The sequence below is a fragment of the Bufo gargarizans genome, chromosome 2 (genome assembly GCF_014858855.1).
Source record: "Bufo gargarizans isolate SCDJY-AF-19 chromosome 2, ASM1485885v1, whole genome shotgun sequence".
NCBI lineage: Eukaryota > Metazoa > Chordata > Amphibia > Anura > Bufonidae > Bufo > Bufo gargarizans.
Window position 1 is genome coordinate 616,340,908 of NC_058081.1, and position 19,427 is coordinate 616,360,334.

General features: G+C 42.5%; 1 protein-coding gene across 1 annotated transcript in view; it reads left to right on the plus strand.

The window, feature by feature from the left end:
* MTOR (mechanistic target of rapamycin kinase) overlaps positions 1 to 19,427 on the plus strand; it is a 163,661-nt gene that overhangs the window by 115,438 nt on the left and 28,796 nt on the right. The window contains 9 exon segments of the mRNA XM_044282096.1: positions 181 to 288; positions 1,004 to 1,129; positions 2,343 to 2,474; positions 5,430 to 5,539; positions 6,504 to 6,621; positions 6,707 to 6,901; positions 10,682 to 10,782; positions 12,147 to 12,243; positions 12,681 to 12,779. Coding sequence (XP_044138031.1) covers positions 181 to 288; positions 1,004 to 1,129; positions 2,343 to 2,474; positions 5,430 to 5,539; positions 6,504 to 6,621; positions 6,707 to 6,901; positions 10,682 to 10,782; positions 12,147 to 12,243; positions 12,681 to 12,779 — 1,086 coding nt within the window.

Genomic DNA, 19,427 nt, shown 5'->3' on the forward strand with positions numbered 1-19,427 from the left:
GTGGACCACAAAAAACTGCACGGTTGTGTGAACGAGCCCTAACTCTGTATGCTTTTGTAGGGCATACGAACGTGAGTTGCCCCAAGAACTTGAGCATGCAAACATTCTTCCCTCTATCAATTATACATCAGATGGCTTGGTTGTATCTTTTGCTAGAGTGATATCACATTTTCTTTACAGGCCATGGTCACCTGTCAGATGCTGTCTGAGCTAGAAGAGGTCATCCAGTATAAACTTGTACCTGAGCGGAGGGAGATTATTCGTCAGACCTGGTGGGATCGGCTGCAGGTGAGCCGTGCTTTACTGCCGGGCCACAACGACCGTCACTTCTCTTTTAAGACAATCACTTTTTACTCATTTTTCTTCCTTACGTTTTGTACTTTACACGGAAGATAAGGGTGTGAAGAGGAAAAGAGATTTCTATTAATACCTCTGTTTACAAGTCTCTCGCCCTCAAGAACATTCTTGGGACATTCTTCCCATCCACATTTCTTATAAACCCCGTAGCGTCGGGACAGATCTTTATTAGGTGTGGAGGGGGGAGCAGGTATTTCTCACCTTCTGCAGCCAGACAGGCATATACTGGCACGCAGACACACCCATGACACATGCAGGCAGACTTGGAATGACTGGGACATACTGTGTACAGACGACTTGTGGTAGGGGTGGGAGTTACTGGCCGAGTGTCCTGCAAGTATTGACATCTGGTAAATGCAGAGCAATGTACAGCCAGAAGGGGAGCCATTGCCAACAAGTTCTGGCTTCTGGAAGGTGCATTATTCCGGTGAACCAGTACTAACGTCATTCCCACCTTTAATTGATTCATTGAATAGGCATGTCTATAATAGGATATTCTCATTAATTCAGACTTGGCTGCACACTTTGGGGGACAAAGCAGAGTTTTTATAACATTATAGGACAGTATTATCCTTAATTCTAGATTGTTACATAGATTACAAAGTATCTGAAGTATTAGCAAAGTGATGCGTGTCTTCTGTCGCAGGGCTGTCAGCGCATCGTTGAGGACTGGCAGAAGATTTTGATGGTTCAGTCTCTTGTGGTCAGTCCTCATGAAGACATGAGGACTTGGCTGAAGTATGCAAGTCTCTGCAGCAAGAGCGGCCGCCTGGTGAGAGCATGTCCCCGAGCCTTCACCTTCCGTTTATTTGTCTGTTTTACATCCGTCATTCAGCAAAGCAAGGAGCCGTGTCCACAGAACATTACTAGTCTGCAAAATAATCAAGCGTCATCCTCTCGTTTCCCTCAAGTACATCAAATTGAACTTGTCCTGTCAGGGCAGCAGCTGCGGTGGAAAAACATACAATGTCCTTATACTTTGTTTAGGAGTCATTAAACATGCTGGAGTCAGATTGGAATTTCTTTCCGTTTTAACGGTTGCATGCACTGTTTCACTGTGCTGCGGGTCCCTGTTAGCTCAAGCTCTGCTTTGTGCCAATCCTCTGGTGTTCCTCCTGATGAGTAATTTGACAACTGGGAGTTACCATTCCCCCTGTCAATAGGTGTGTTCCTACAGTCTAAGGCCTCATGCACACGCTCATACCGTGTTTGCGGATCTGCAAAACACTGATACCACCTGTGTGCTTTCCGCATTTTTCAGAATGGATTGTCCCACCCTATCATGTCCTATTTTCTTGCGGGGCTGCGGAAGGTAGCAACGGATGCGGACAACACACGGAGTGCTGTTCGCATCTTTTGCGGCTACATAGAAGTGAATAGGTCCGCATCCGAGCAGTAAAAAATGGGGTCCTGTGCAGGAGCCCTTGTACTGTCCAATTTGTGCTGGTATGTAGCATGAGAACACCCAGCTGTAAAATTATTCATCCAGTTCCAGGAGAGATGGCTGAGAGATCGACACAAAGCAGATTTTGATTTCCAGGACGCATAATAGAGGAACGTCACAATGTGGGGTTCAAAGGAAAGTTGCTATAGAATAGTTATTTCATGTGGAGGTATTTACTGAAACAGACATGTCAGGAGGGCCAGGGTTTTTATTACATTCAGAGGCAATGGATTCCTCTGTCTGAAAACTGTGAAAGAATCCTTTTTTAGTCTACTTGTGAGCTGGAGTTTGAATCCAGGTATCATATTCATTTATAAAGTTAGCTATGCCCTCAAAGGCTTGAAAAGGTGGGTTGGCTGTTTGAAACCTGCTCTGTTATCCTAGTTTAATACTTAATTTGGGCTTAGCTCTTGAGCCACATGGGATCAGACTGTCTTTCGATCAGCTCATCGCCGGAGCACTAGTTCACTTAAAATAAAAGATAACTGGCCATAGGTTGGCACCACAGTCTATAACCGTGTCCTGTCTCTGTAATCCTTAGGCCCTTTCTCATAAGACGTTAGTGATGTTACTTGGAGTGGACCCAGCTCTGGAAAGTGACCAGCCCTTACCTACAGCTCACCCACAAGTCACCTACGCCTACATGAAGTACGTGTGGAAGAGAACGCGAAAGGTACTGACAGTGTATCCGTGTTGTGTAATGTGGGCTTCTGCAGAGCTCTGATCACACAGGCTGAAAGTGACTCAAGAGTTCCTGAAAGTCTGTTTTCTTTAGCTGTCTGGGAGTCATGCCATTGAGTAGTCGGGACATCATGTGCAATGAGAAAAGCAGATATATGGAAGCAAGGAGAGCTGTTCAGTCTTGTATATGTGATGAGGTTTTTATTGTGTACATACCTCAGTCTTACACATGGACTTTGAGGTCCTGATTTGATCAGTTGAGACTTGGGTACAAAAAATTCCCTTTCTTTATAAAGCATTTAAGTCTCTTCAGACTTAGCTTGAAGCACTTTGGAATCCAGTGCAATATCTGACCAAGGCTCCCACCCAACGATCAGGTGTATTTTGGTCCCTTTTAACCAATAACTGTCTTTCTGCTCAATTACATTTTTCTTCATGAATCTTAGGCTACTTTCACACTAGAACGGATCCGGTTGTATTATGTCTTGTATAGCCAGGACGGACCTGTCATGAACTCCATTAAAAGTCAATGGGGGACGGATCTGTTTTCTATTTTGTCAGAGAAAACGGATCCGTCCCCATTGACTTACTTTGACTCGCTCCACATGCCAGGACGGACAGAAAAACGCTGCAGGCAGCGTTTTGGTGTCCGCCTCCAGAGCGGAATGGTGACTGAGCGGAGGCAAACTGATGCATTCTGAGCAGATACTTTTCTATTCAGAATGCATTAGGGCAAAACTGATACGTCTTGGACCGCTTGTGAGAGCCCATAACGGCTCTCCCAAACGGAAAGCCAAAAAGTAACCTTATCTGTACTCTATACAACCCACTATTTGTTCCAAGCTGTCTTCACAACTGTTACCACCTTCCAGACTCTTATCTCCCCACCCACTAAGGTCTCATGCACACATCTGTAATTTGTGTCCGCATCCGATCTGCATTTTTTGTTGATCGTATGTTGACCCGTTCATTTCTATGGGTCTTCAAAACGGCACACTAATGTCATCCATGTGCTGTTCGTCTCCTTGTGACGTTTTGAAAATTATAGAACACGTCCTGTTCTTGTCCATTTTGGAGACAGTTCTATTAGGAAAATCTGGCATGCGCATGGCGGTATCTGTATTTTGAGGATTTGCAATTTGCAGACCACACAATACATACCGTCGTGTGCATGAGGGCTAATCCTGGAAAAGGAAGCAAAATGGGTCCTGCCAGACCTCTTCGTCCCCCAATTCTAAATTACCTTATTAAAGTAAACATGTACAGACCTAATATGTCTCACTGCTGAAAGTTTACTAAAGATGCATCCAGTGGTGTAACTAGAAATTACTGGGCCCTGCAGTGAACTTTTTTTTTTTTAATGGGCCCCTCACCTAGCAGTTTCTTTGAAACCCTCTCCTCCTGTGCAACCCCTGTTTCTGTGGCTCAAGATTACTCTCTCGGGCCAGGCCAGGCATGGCATATACTGTCACTGTATATTATCTCATTGTATAATATTGTTGAGGGGGCCCTGACAATAAAAATAATTTTTAATCCTCCTCCTGGGTGGGCCCCTTCTGAATTTGTGCCCCAGAGCAGTCGCTTCCCCAATAGCTATGCCCCTGGTTGTGTCCAGTTTATACTATCCTCTAGCTAAACAGTCTTGACTGCCGGCTGATACACCCTATGAAGACAGGAGAGAGATGTGTGCTGCTCATGTGCTTAGTTTAAAGAGGATGGTCTTGTCCCGGGGTACTCAAGTACTTTTTGTAAAGGTCCTCATACCTGGGTCTGCTGTCGGGTGAAGGTACAAGCTGCAAGGAAAAAAAAAATGTAAGGAGGGACAACACCAGTGGCACATAACACTGCGGCAAGTGTTTTTAAAAAAAAAAAAAAAAGCTAGGGGTTTTATCCCACTCAATCCCTTTAGTGCCTCAACACAATAAGAATGTACCCTTAATGCCACTTCGCAATAGTGATGCCCATTAGTGCACCCCCTTGACAAGTGATGCCCACCACATGGTATTATCCTCCCTTAGTGCACCCCATCTAGTATAATGTTCCTAAGTGGCCCCTTCACGGTTGGATGTTCCCTAAGTGCCCCCGTCAAGGCAGGATAATTCATTAAGTGCCTCCCACACAAAATGAGACTCCTGCAAATTTCCCCCTAAGAACGTGATGCCCTCTAAGTGACCCCACACAGTATGATGTTTCCTTAAGAGGCATCCCACATATTAATGTGCCCCTTGACAGAATGGGGCCCCCAGACACAGTGATGTCCTCTTATGTGCTGCCTCACAGTGATGTCCTCTTAGGAGTCCTCTAACAAAGAGTGCAGAGATGGTCCCCTGTGTCCTCCCTGGAGTGTTGCCTCCAAAATAGTCACCTACCCCATGTTCCCTTCCATCAGATTCCTGCTTCAAATTGGAGGATCAGTGCCTGCAGGGGCGATTGTAGTGAGGTCATCGTGGCTGCCACACTGAGCCACAGACGGTACAGAGCGGTGCAGGTCGCTGTCCTCTGCTGTCTGTGATTCAGCATGGCAGTCGAGATGACATCATTGCATCGCACCTGCCAGTGCTGAACCAATGATGGCAGGGTAATGGTGAAGCAGATGGCTGACGGCTCCCTGCTTCACGATCATATTCAGCAGGCATCCGCGGTCTGCCATTTCCGTACCCCTGGTCTAGACTCTATTCAAATGTAGCAAAACCTCAGCTGTGAGAATTAGGTGCCGGATGTAAGCAAATATGTTGCCATATGCTGACAGCGAGCAGAGATTGTAAAAATTGTGAATTGAAGCACAAAAGGAATTCTGACTGATTCTTGTATTGATACAATTCATATCTTGCTTCAGTCTGTTCTTTTCAGTGCTTCAGTTTTCTTTTATTACTGCTCTATTTTCTTCTTCGTCCATTTGAATTTTGCTTCCTCTGTGTTCTTCCAACATGCCCCTCGTGAAACGCAGATTGAAGCTTTCCAGGATATGCAGAAGTTTGTGAGCAACGTGCAACTTCAGGCCCAGCATGTGGCTGATGACCCGCAGCACAAGCAGGAGCTGCAGAAACTTATGGCCAGGTAAGCTCCTCATTGGCCCACTAGTCTGTGATGTCTACAAGATGTACGGTGTATGCCTTGTCTCCCTGCTAGTATATAGGAGATAATATGACTAAATAAGTCAATGTCTCTTGTATTAGATTCATTAACTTGTCAGGATATTGATAATCTATGCTCTGACAGGACATGAATATCAGATCGGCGGGGGTGCCAGGAGTTAAACCCCCATCAATCAGCTGAAAGGTTCGCAGCACTGGTGCGAGCACTGTGTCCTCTTCAATGTGTAACTGCATGCTGTCTAGCTTGTAGCGGAGGTGCAGTGTAATTATAAATGCTCGTCCCATTCACGTGAACGGGACATGGCACTGCTGCTACAAGGTAAACTGCATGCAGATAAATATTGGAAGAGGATGCAACGCTCCTTCAAGTGCCCCAACCCCTTTAGACAGCTGATAGGTGGGGGTGGCGGGAGTCTGACCTGATATTCATGGCCTTTCTGAGAATAATTATCAATATCCTGACCGCGCACAACCCCTTTTTAATATCTCATGGAAAGCAGCTGCTATACGTTTTTGACATATTACAGAAGTGGCTAGAAAATGGCATGTTGCTATATTACACTGAATCTACCACCTGAACCAAAATACTTGTGGGACCTCATGAGTTTTATAAGGGGGTTCACACCTCATAAGGAATTTATGTGCTTTAACCCCTCTGATCACTAGAATTTACAGACCAAAATGCTGATGAAAGACAGCACCCTGTCAGATTTTGACCCTGTACAGTACTACAGCTCAACTCCTTGTACTTCAGTGGGCCTGCACTCTCTTCATAGAGAGGCTTCGTGTGCAAAGAGTTCATGACCAGTTTGTTGAAGCCAACAGTGGATGGTCCAGGGATCAGACACCCAGTGATCAGTAAATTGCCGCCTCTTACTAATTGACTCTCCAAACCTGAGCCTTTTCCCACTTTCCACATTTTGCAGGTGTTTCTTGAAGCTTGGGGAATGGCAGCTGAACTTGGAAGGCATTAATGAGTGCACAATACCCGATGTGCTTGAGTATTTCAGTGCCGCCACAGAACATGACCTCAACTGGTACAAGGTGAGACCACTGCATTTTGTCAATGAATGCCAACGGTAGTAGCAATATATGTGCGAGTATGTTAATGTTGGTATTTTCTTCTCAGGCCTGGCATGCCTGGGCTGTCATGAATTTTGAGGCTGTGCTACATTACAAGCACCATCACCAACCACGGGAGGAAAAGAAGGTCCGTCACCCGAGCAATGCTAGTGCCAACACCGAGGCCAGTGAAAATGAGAGCGAAGGAGAGAGCGGGGAGAACAGCCCTTTACAATCTCCTGTGCAAAAGAAGCCATCAGAGGTACCAGAAACATTTTATAGCTACTTTTGTAACTGGGAGAGGGATATTTATTAAAAGTTCTGCGCCAGTTTTGTTGCACATTTTTGTCCTTTTTATGTGGGAATCCCCACATTTGTTGAAAGTGGTTGGGGCCCATGCCGCCCAACAGATTTATAATGATTTGCACTATATTTCTGCCGAAAGCTTCACCTGAAATCTATGGCGGCTCTAAGTTCGGGTACATTTCAGATTCTGGCGCGCAGACCTGGCGCAATAATTGTGTCTCTTAATCCTTTTTGCGTGTCTCATGCCACCGCAAACTAAATTAAGGCTGCCTGTCTAGGTAAATTCTCCCCGTAAGTGTGAACGACTACCTGCTAAAGTGACAGTGCTGGAGTGCATGGTGCTGCAGTAAACCAAACCGTGAATGTAATGTCCCAATTGAAAACCAGAACGCATAGTGGTCACTTGATTTGCTTTAGCTTCCCTTATGGAAGGTGGATTTAGATGTAAACTATAGAAATCTAGTGGTACATCACAGAATAAGTGTGCAAATGTATCTACCTGGGATATGGGTCGAAAACAAATTTTAACCGCCTCCGGACCAGCTAACGCACGGATGCGTCCTGGAGGCGGTCGATTCGTTCCTCCTGGACGCATCTGTGCGTCATCTCGCGAGAGGCGAGACTTCCTGTGAACGCGCGCGCGTTCACAGTATCGCAAGGTAAGACAGGATCTACAGCCTGCCAGCGGCGATCGTTAGCTGGCAGGCTGTGTGTGTATATATATATATATATATATATATATATATATATATATATATATATATATATATATATATATATATATATATATATATATATATATATATATATATATATATATATATATTTTTATATATATTTATTATTTTTTAACCCCTAACAGGTATATTAGACGCTGTTTTGATAACCGCGTCTAATATACCTGCTGCCTGGTCCTCCTGGTGGTCCCTTTTGCTTGGATCGACCACCAGAGGAAACGGGTAGCTCAGTAAAGTAGCACCAAACACCACTACACCCCCCCCCCCCCTGTCACTTATTAACCCCAGATCACCCATATAGACTCCCTGATCACCCCCCTGTCATTGATCACCCCCCCTGTAAGGCTCCATTCAGACGCCCTTATGTGTTTTACGGATCCACTTATCTATGGATCGGATCCGCAAAACACATACTGAATGGAGCCTTACAGGGGGGTGATCAGCCCATATAGACTCCCTGATCACCCCCCTGTCATTGATCACCCCCCTGTAAGGCTCCATTCAGACATTTTTTTGGCACAAGTTAGCGGAAATTCATTTTGTTTTGTTTTTTTCTTACAAAGTCTCATATTCCACTAACTTGTGTCAAAAAATAAAATCTCACATGAACTCACCATACCCCTCACGGAATCCAAATGCATAACATTTTTTAGACACTTATATTCCAGACTTGTTCTCACGCTTTAGGGCCCCTAAAATGCCAGGGCAGTATAAATACCCCACATGTGACCCCATTTCAGAAAGAAGACACCCCAAGGTATTCAGTGAGGGGAATATTGAGTCCATGAAAGATTAAAATTTTTGTCCCAAGTTAGCGGAAAGAGAGACTTTGTGAGAAAAAACAAAACAAAATCAATTTCCGCTAACTTGTGCCAAAAAAAATAAAAAATCTTCTAAGAACTCGCCATGCCCCTCATTGAATACCTGGGGGTGTCTTCTTTCTAAAATGGGGTCACATGTGGGGTATTTATACTGCCCTGGCTTTTTAGGGGCCCTAAAGCGTGAGAAGAAGTCTGGGATCCAAATGTCTAAAAATGCCCTCCTAAAAGGAATTTGTGCCCCTTTGTGCATCTAGGCTGCAAAAAAGTGTCACACATGTGGTATCGCCGTACTCAGGAGAAGTTGGGGAATGTGTTTTGGGGTGTCATTTTACATATACCCATGCTGGGTAGGATAAATATCTTGGTTAAATGCCAACTTTGTATAAAAAGAAAATGGGAAAAGTTGTCTTTTGCCGAGATATTTCTCTCACCCAGCATGGGTATATGTAAAAAGACACCCCAAAGCACATTCCCCAACTTCTCCTGAGTACAGCGATACCACATGTGTGACACTTTTTTGCAGCCTAGGTGGGCAAAGGGGCCCACATTCCAAAGGGCACCTTTCGGATTTCACAGAGCATTTTTTACAGATTTTGATTCCAAACTACTTCTCACGCATTTGGGCCCCTAAAATGCCAGGTGACCCCATTTTGGAAAGAAGACACCCCAAGGTATTCTGTGAGGGGCATGGCGATTTCCTAGAATTTTTTATTTTTTGTCACAAGTTAGCGGAAAATGATGATTTTATTTTATTTTTTTCTTACAAAGTCTCATATTCCACTAACTTGTAACAAAAAATAAAAACTTCCATGAACTCACTATGCCCATCACGGAATACCTTGGGGTGTCTTCTTTCCAAAATGGGGTCACTTGTGGGGTAGTTATACTGCCCTGGCATTTTAGGGGCCCAAATGCGTGCAAAGTACTTTGAAATCAAAATCTGAAAAAAAATGGCCGGTGAAATCCGAAAGGTGCTCTTTGGCATGTGGGCCCCTTTGCCCACTTGAGCTGCAAAAGTGTCACACATGTGGTATCGCCGTACTCAGGAGAAGTTGGGGGAATATGTTTTGGGGTGTCATTTTACATATTCCCATGCTGGGTGAGAGAAATATCTCGGCAAAAGACAACTTTTCCAATTTTTTTTATACAAAGTTGGCATTTGACCAAGATATTTCTCACCCAGCATGGGTATATGTAAAATGACACCCCAAAACACATTGCCCTACTTCTCCTAAGTACGGCGATATCACATGTATGACTTTTTTTCTTTTTTTTTTTTTTTTGCAGCCTAAGTGGGCAAAGGGGCCCACATTCCAAAGAGCACCTTTCGGATTTCGCCGGCCATTTTCTTTACAGATTTTCATTTCAAACTACTTTGCACGCATTTGGGCCCCTAAAATGCCAGGGCAGTATAACTACCCCACAGGTGACCCCATTTTGGAAAGAAGACACCCCAAGGTATTTCGTGATGGGCATAGTGAGTTCATGGAAGTTTTTTATTTTTTGTCACAAGTTAGTGGAATATGAGACTTTGTAAGGAAAAAAAAAAATAATTCATCATATTCCGCTAACTTGTGACAAAAAATAAAAAGTTCTATGAACTCACTATGCCCATCAGTGAATACCTTAGGGTGTCTACTTTCCGAAATGGGGTCATTTGTGGGGTTTTTCTACTGTCTGGGCATTGTAGAACCTCAGGAAACATGACAGGTGCTCAGAAAGTCAGAGCTGCTTCAAAAAGCGGAAATTCACATTTTTGTACCATAGTTTGTAAACGCTATAACTTTTACCCAAACAATACATTTAGGGAAAAATTTATATATAGATGTCATTTTTTTTAAAAAAATTTACAACTGAAAGTGAAAAATGTCATTTGTTTGCAAAAATTTTGTTAAATTTCGATTAATAACAAAAAATGTAAAAATGTCAGCAGCAATGAAATACCACCAAATGAAAGCTCTATTAGTGAGAAGAAAAGGAGGTACAATTCATTTGGGTGGTAAGTTGCATGACCGAGCAATAAACGGTGAAAGTAGTGTAGTGCAAAAGTGTAAAAAGTGGTTAAAATGCCCTGAATGAAAAATTATATTTTTTTCAAAATGGCAGGTTCCCTTTATGATATGCTTGATAATTTTGGGTGGTTTTGTAATTTTTTTTATTTATTTTTTCTGCACACAGGACATCTCTCAAACGCTATTACAATACACCGTGCCAGCCGTGCAAGGCTTTTTCCGCTCCATCTCTCTGTCTCGGGGAAACAACCTGCAGGACACCTTGAGGTAAGACTCTCAGCAGCTGCGCCATTTCTTAAGCTTTGGCTCCAGCGTTGCCTTCTTTCCCTGCACAATTTCCTCTTGGGCAATGTCTTGTTTTCCCTGTGAAATTAAAGCGTGGATGATAGGGAAGCAAGTATTTCCTGCATTAAACAGAGGATATGAGAGATGCTAGCGGCCAACTGAATAAGTCTGTAGTGAGATCTAAAATTTACCCTTTGTGCTGGTGAAGTGAATCAAATCTGAGCAATAAGATGAAAATTAGAAATATTTTTTGGATTCTGGGTCCAAAATTCCAGAAACTTGTTCATTATGGTCCAGGGAGAGAAGCAGAGAAATCTCAGTCCAGTAGAAAGAGACTCTACCTACAAACTAGGACTCAGTGGACGCCAACACCTGAAGTAATATGGATAAGGAGCTAATTGACTGCATTGCTCTGGTTCCTGGACAACCTAAGCAATATGTCTCCTCTCCGGATATTTTAGCAGCCAAATTAGTATGCATATAGATGCGCAAAACATATTGGTACAGTACCACTATATTAGAACCTGTGCTACCACTTTTTCTGGTCTAGTATAAACAATGTTGGTGCCGATGTAATAGTACCAGTCACAATGCTTTGCAGCTCCCTAGAGCACTGCCTCTTCTACTACTTGACCCTACCCTGCTGGTTCTTTTCATAAAGTGTCAAAAGGGATTGCGAAAGCTATTTGGCATGAAAATTTCTCATAGGGCAGGTCCACTGCGGATCCCTTGAAACCAGTGAGTAATTACTAATGGCAAAAGACAAGCTCAAGTGCCTAAAACAAGAGCCTTTTATGGGTGAAATGATCTGCAGATACCTCTCTTTCAACCACCTACCTTCTGTTAGCCATGGGTGGACTGGGAACTTAAAGTGGGCCTGAAAAAAATAAGTGGCCCTATTTTGTAGCGGGGCCAGCAATGCAATATTGTGGCACGTTATACAACCCCAGCAGAGCCAAATCCCACAGTGCATCACAAAATACTGTCCCCGCAGCACCAGATATTTTCCCCAAAACTGCCCCTGTGTGGTGGCCAACGCCAGCTGCCATGGTTTGTCCTCCTACTTCAATTGCCTTAGGATGTTAAACTGATTCTGTCACTAGATTTAACCCTATTAAGCTAGCTGACTTTAGTTGCCATGGCTGGTGGCCATGAGGAGGTCTCATTGGCCCACCCGGAAGTATCCCTGTAGGGTTTGTGGCCAGTCCGCCCCTTATGTTGGCTCAGTATGCTCTAATAGGGTGTCTGAAGATGGGTTGCAGAATGGAACAGGGTGTATATGCCAGGGCTTCAGTGACAAATTTGTGACAGTGCATGGATACAAGCTCGTTGTGTTGCCCTTGCAGGGTCCTTACTCTCTGGTTTGATTATGGTCACTGGCCTGATGTGAATGAAGCTCTCGTCGAGGGAATTAAAACCATTCAGATAGACACATGGCTGCAGGTAAGATCCTCCTGGTCAGTGCTGATGTCCTCTCCACAGCATTGCTCCTTATTCTTTTCCCTTTAAGAAGCTTATTTGGATAGTGAAATATTTTGCTGATTACCGCATACACAAGTTAGGACGGGCAGCGCCCGAATGTGTTTTCCATAAAGAAACCTAAAACTCAACTCGTATTGCATTCATCCTCTGTAATGCATTACACTCTAATGAGCGGTTTACTAGCCACGTGACTGTACGTCATCATTGTATACATTACATGCTGGGTTGAGACTGAATGCTAGTGAGTTTACTTGTTTGTACACACCGGTATATACATATATATGCACACACATGAATATATATACACTGATACGCGCAGATTGCATACACAGATATGTATTGCAAATATTCACTATATATAATAATTTCTAAATGTTTGTTCTGTTTGATGCACATAGGTTATTCCACAGCTCATTGCAAGAATAGATACCCCCAGACCTTTGGTAGGACGTCTAATCCACCAGCTGCTCACTGATATTGGACGATATCATCCACAGGTAATCGGATCACCTAAGTTGTTCAAACAGCCTATGGTAGCAATCCAGCTAAATTTTTGGGATGCATAGTGCTAACTGCCCACCCATATTCTAGCTGTGTAACTGGTTTCATCCAAGCTCAGTTGCTCCCATATACAGGTCCTTCTAAAAAAAAAAAATAGCATATTGTGATTAAGTTCATTATTTTCTGTAATGTACTGATAAACATTAGACTTTCATATATTTTAGATTCATTACACACAACTGAAGTAGTTTCAAGCCTTTTATTGTTTTAATATTGATGATTTTGGCATACAGCTCATGAAAACCCAAAATTCCTATCTAAAACAATTAGCATATTTCATCCGACCAATAAAAGAAGTGTTTTTAATATAAAAATAGTCAACCTTCAAATAATTATGTTCAGTTATGCACTCAATACTTGGTCGGGAATCCTTTTGCAGAAATGACTGCTTCAATGCGGCGTGGCATGGAGGCAATCAGCCTGTGGCACTGCTGAGGTGTTATGGAGGCCCAGGATGCTTCGATAGCGGCCTTAAGCTCATCCAGAGTGTTAGGTCTTGCGTCTCAACTTTCTCTTCCCAATATCCCACAGATTCTCTATGGGGTTCAGGTCAGGAGAGTTGGCAGGCCAATTGAACACAGTAATACCATGGTCAGTAAACCATTTACCAGTAGTTTTGGCACTGTGAGCAGGTGCCAGGTCGTGCTGAAAAATGAAATCTTCATCTCCATAAAGCTTTTCAGCCGATGGAAGCATGAAGTGCCGGTCACCTCTTCTCGTTGTGCAGAGTTTTCGGCCACACTTTTTCCTTCCCACAGACTTCCCACTGAGGTGCCTTGATACAGCACTCTGGGAACAGCCTATTCGTTCAGAAATTTCTTTCTGTGTCTTACCCTCTTGCTTGAGGGTGTCAATGATGGCCTTCTGGACAGCAGTCAGGTCGGCAGTCTTACCCATGATTGCGGTTTTGAGTAATGAACCAGGCTGGGAGTTTTTAAAAGCCTCAGGAATCTTTTGCAGGTGTTTAGAGTTAATTAGTTGATTCAGATAATTGGGTTAATAGCTCGTTTAGAGAACCTTTTCATGATATGCTAATTTTTTTAGATAGGAATTTGGGGTTTTCATGAGCTGTATGCCAAAATCATCAATATTAAAACAATAAAAGGCTTGAACTACTTTCAGTTGTGTGTAATGAATCTAAAATATATGAAAGTCTAATGTTTATCAGTACATTACAGAAAATAATGAACTTTATCACAATATGCTAATTTTTTTTAGAAGGACCTGTATATTGAGCCCATCATGGGCAGTTTTGTGATCCCAGTCTGACCACCAGTCCAGAATGTGGGCTCCCCTGGGTGCCTGACTTCCTATAACCTACATGGTTGGCTCATCTTCTATCACACCCCTCAGACACCTCCCTTCCTCACCTGCCCTTATTCTCTATATATTTTCAATGTTAAGAGTCCTGCTGAAGTGTCGTTTCTGCCCAAGGGAGCAGAAGAGCGATTATTCAGTCTGTCCAGTCTTATCTCCCTCCCCATACAGTCTATATAATTAGCTGCAGCATTCGAAGACTCTCCTGACTCACACTGACTATCTATACTATCTGTGTGCTGCTAACAGAATCTTCAGTGTACTTCACACTGCTCACCCCTGTGTCCTGCTTGCATGAGCTGACAAGGAGAAAACCATCACAAGCAAGAGGCAGGGGAGAGTAGTGTCGTAAAGGAACAAATGTACTTAGTGAACAACTCCAAGAATTTGCGAAAGAGTATTTAAACTAGGAAGGGGGGGCAAAAGAGTGAAAATAAAAGAGTCCAATTGCCCCCCGAAACAATGCCAGAACAGGTCAGATGCACAGAGGTTAAGAAATGATAAGCTCAGAGTCCTCTCTACAAATGCTCGCAGTTTAGGTAAAAAAATCAATGAACTTGGGTCAATAATGGCATCTGAGAATGTAGATTTAGTGGCTGTTACGGAGACATGGTTTAATGAAAGAAATGACTGGGACATAACCATACCAGGGTACTTTTTATACAGAAGAGACAGAGAAGGCAAGAAAGGAGGAGGAGTGGCCCTGTATGTGAAAGATAGCATTAAATCTAACCTAATACAAGTTGGTGAGGCCAACATAGAGTCAGTTTGGGTTACGTTGCAGTTTGCTAATCATGCAGTAACTCGTGTAGGTGTGATATATAGACCACCTGATCAAGTTAAAGAACTAGATGATCTACTAGTTGAAGAAATAGCTAAAATGACAATGAAAGGAGAAGTTATCATTATGGGAGATTTCAATCTTCCAGATATAAACTGGAAAACCAAAATAGCAAGTTCTACCAGGAGTACAGATATTCTAAATTCCCTACTGGGGTTATCCCTACAACAAATGGTTGAGGAGCCAACCCGGAGGGAGGCCATTTTGGATTTGATATTCACAAATGGGGATTCGGTATATGATGTCATTGTAGGCGAAACCTTGGGATCTAGTGATCACCAGTCAGTGTGGTTTAATATAAGAACTGTGAAAGAGTCCCACCACACAAAAACAAAAGTTTTAGATTTTAGAAAAACAGACTTTTCAAAAATGAAATTAGTCATAAATGAGTCCTTATCAGACTGGAACGGATTACATGGAGTCCAGGAGAAATGGGACTACTTAAAAGGTGCATTATTGAAGGCAACAGAAAATTGCATTAGACTTGTCAGTAAAAGCAAAAAAAGGAAGAGACCACTGTGGTACTCAGCAGAAGTGGCCCAAATCATTAAAAATAAAAAGCTAGCATTTTGTAATTATAAAAAAACCCAGAGCAATGAAGATAAGGAAATCTACAAGATTAGGCAGAAAGAAGCCAAGCAAGTTATAAGAACTTCTAAAGCGCAGGCAGAAGAAAAACTAGCTCAGTCTATGAAAAAAGGGGATAAGACATTCTTCAGATATATAAATGAAAAAAGGAAATTAAAACAAGGAATAACTAAATTAAAAATAAAGGACGGAAGGTATGTAGAAGAGAATAAAGGGCTAGCCGACTGCCTTAATGAATACTTCTGTTCAGTTTTTACAAAAGAAAAAGGAGAAGGACCTCCACTAGAAAGGATGACTATTAAATCGTTTGATGCATGTGTCTTTACAGAGGAAGATGTTCTAAGTTTGCTGTCTAAAGTGAAGACAAATAAGTCACAGGGGCCTGATGAGATACACCCAAAATTATTAAAAGAGCTTAGTGGTGAGCTGGCAAAACCGTTAACAGATTTATTTAACCAATCATTAGTAACAGGAGTCGTCCCGGAAGATTGGAAATTGGCAAATGTCGTGCCCATTCACAAGAAAGGTAGTAGGGAGGAATCGAGCAACTATAGACCAGTGAGTCTGACATCAATAGTAGGCAAATTAATGGAAACCCTATTAAAGGATAGGATTGTGGAACATCTAAAATCCCATGGATTGCAAGATGAAAAACAGCATGGGTTTACTTCAGGGAGATCATGTCAAACAAATCTTATAGATTTTTTTGACTGGGTGACTAAAATAATAGACGGTGGAGGTGCAGTAGACATCGCATATCTAGATTTTAGTAAGGCTTTTGACACTGTCCCACATAGAAGACTTATCAATAAACTGCAGTCATTGAGCATGGACTCCCATATTGTTGAGTGGATTAGGCAGTGGCTGAGTGACAGACAACAGAGGGTTGTAGTCAATGGAGAACATTCAAAACAAGGTCATGTTACCAGTGGGATTCCACAGGGATCTGTACTGGGACCAATTTTGTTTAATATCTTCATAAGTGACATTGCAAAAGGCCTCGATGGTAAGGTTTGTCTTTTTGCTGATGACACAAAGATATGTAACAGGGTTGATGTTCCTGGAGGGAAACGCCAAATGGAAAAGGACTTAGGAAAACTAGAAGAATGGTCAGAACTCTGGCAACTGAAATTTAATGTGGATAAGTGCAAGATAATGCACCTGGGGCGTAAAAACCCAAGGGCAGAATATAGAATATTCGACACAGTCCTGACCTCAGTATCTGAGGAAAGGGATTTAGGAGTAATTATTTCAGAAGACTTAAAGGTGGGAAGACAATGTAATAAAGCAGCACGAAATGCAAGCAGAATGCTTGGATGTATAGGGAGAGGTATAAGCAGTAGAAAGAGTGAAGTGCTTATGCCGCTGTACAGATCACTAGTGAGACCTCACTTGGAGTATTGTGCGCAGTACTGGAGGCCATATCTCCAGAAGGATATAGATACTCTAGAGAGAGTTCAGAGAAGAGCTACTAAACTGGTCCATGGATTGCAGGATAAAACTTACCAGGAAAGGTTAAAAGACCTTAATATGTATAGCTTGGAAGAAAGAAGAGACCGAGGGGATATGATAGAAACTTTTAAATACATAAAGGGAATCAACTCGGTAAAGGAGGAGAGCATATTTAAAAGAAGAAAAACTACCACAAGAGGACACAGTTTTAAATTAGAGGGGCAAAGGTTTAAAAGTAATATAAGGAAGTATTACTTTACTGAGAGGGTAGTGGATGCATGGAATAGCCTTTCTGCAGAAGTGGTAGCTGCAAATACAGTGAAGGAGTTTAAGCATGCATGGGATAGGCATAAGGCCATCCTTCATATAAGATAGGGCCGGGGCTATTCATAGGATTCAGATATATTGGGCAGACTAGATGGGCCAAATGGTTCTGATCTGCCGACACATTCTATGTTTCTATGATGCTCCATCAAATAGGGATACACTGCATTGTAAGGCAGCAGTCTCTGAATTATCACTTGCTGCCCTTAGATATGATGCAGCGGACTATACATTACCCATATGCAGGAAATCGAGTATTACTTGCAACTATTGAAATTAATGGCTGACCAAGTAATAGCTACATGGACCAGATGTGGCAGAGCAAGGGCTGCTGCTTGTCTGCTTTCTACTGTGGCTCCGAAAGGGACGGTCTGAGCGACCGAGGGTATGTAGGGAGAGGTTGTCCTGATGAAAACAACCCCGGTAAGGCTGAGTTCACATTTCAGCTATTTGGTCAATTATTTCCTTCAGTTATTGTGAGCCAAAGCCAGATCCACTAGATGAGCCTCATCTTTGAGTAGCCTTCACTACTGGTTTTGGCTGACAATAACTGATGGAAATAACTTACCAAATACCTGAAGTGGAAAGTCTGCCTAACAGGGAATCTGTTACCACGTTTTTCCTTTCTAAAACATTGCCACCTCACTGTCACAAGCAAAGTTATAAAACCAGCCTATCATTTGTTGATTAGGTGACCAATGCATGTGTAGAATGTCTATGCCCACAGCAGGGAACTCCCAATGTGCCTGTCGGTTCACCCCGACACATTGGAAGATTTGGCTTCTGAATGACGTAGGAAGTATTATCTATGTCGGTCAATGATACATGGACTGGAAATGGCCAGAGGACACCTGAAGGTTAATTGGCATACAAAGCAGGAGTTTTTATAACTTTAGCTTGTAGATGCATTCTCATGTGCAACAGCACGGTCCTAATGGTTTATAGGGCTATAACTTGGTACCGGTTCCCTTTACGTGTCTCAGAGCTCTCTCATTCAGCAGATTCTGCTTATGCATTAGCAGGACTTCAGAGGAGAAGGTTTTCAGTCTTATGACTTTATGAATAGAGCTTTAAATGGGGTTTTGCAGTTTGTCAACGTCCTTTAAAATGTCCATGCAGCTGTTTCCTATTTCCTGTGATGTCTATGGACGTAGGGGGTTATTTACTACCCAGAAATACACCTATATCAGGTCTATTTGTGGCGCAAAGGTTTTTTGTGCCACAGTCTGACTTTTCACTGCTCACGCCTGGTCTAACTTCAGCGGATCACCGCCAGATATAGGTGTTAAGACCAGTGTCTAAAATGCCAGCTGGGCGGGAGGTGCTATAAACTAACTGGGCGGTGACAGGGAAGTGTCTATGTAACTAGCGGGGGAGGGAGTAGCTATAAACTAGCTGGGCCATTGTTGCAGGAAGAGTTAGGGGAGTGTCTATGCGACTAGTTGGGTGGGAGGATCTTTAAACTAGCTCTGCATTGTAGGAGGCGGTGCTGGAGCTGTGGCAGAGAAGCAGTGCATCATGGGTTTGCTTGGATGCAGCAACTGGAAGTGCTATATATAGGATCTAAACAAAACACAGATTATTTTACATGGTGGAAACGGGTCAGGAGAATCCAAATTGAAAGATGCCCCCATGAAGTAAGCAAGTGTGTGTGTGTGTGTGTGTGTGTATATATATGTGTATATATATATATATATATATATATATATATATATATATATATATATATATATATATATATATATATATATATATATATATATATATATATATATATATATATATATAATTTATTTATTTTAAATGCCATAGTAATCCCAGAAAAAAAAATATCTCAGACAGGCCCTACAATTGCCTAAAATTTAAAACCATGATCTAACCACCCAATTCCTCCCGTTTCCCCCCGTTTTCTCAAATGCTGTTCTGTGGTGATGGTCCAATCCTCCCGCCACTGTTTTTGTTTACAAACGGCTGTGCCGATCTACCTGGATACAGCATGTGACCTCTCACTGTCCTCAGCATTTTACTTCTTCTAATACACCTTTCAAACTGTACATTCCTA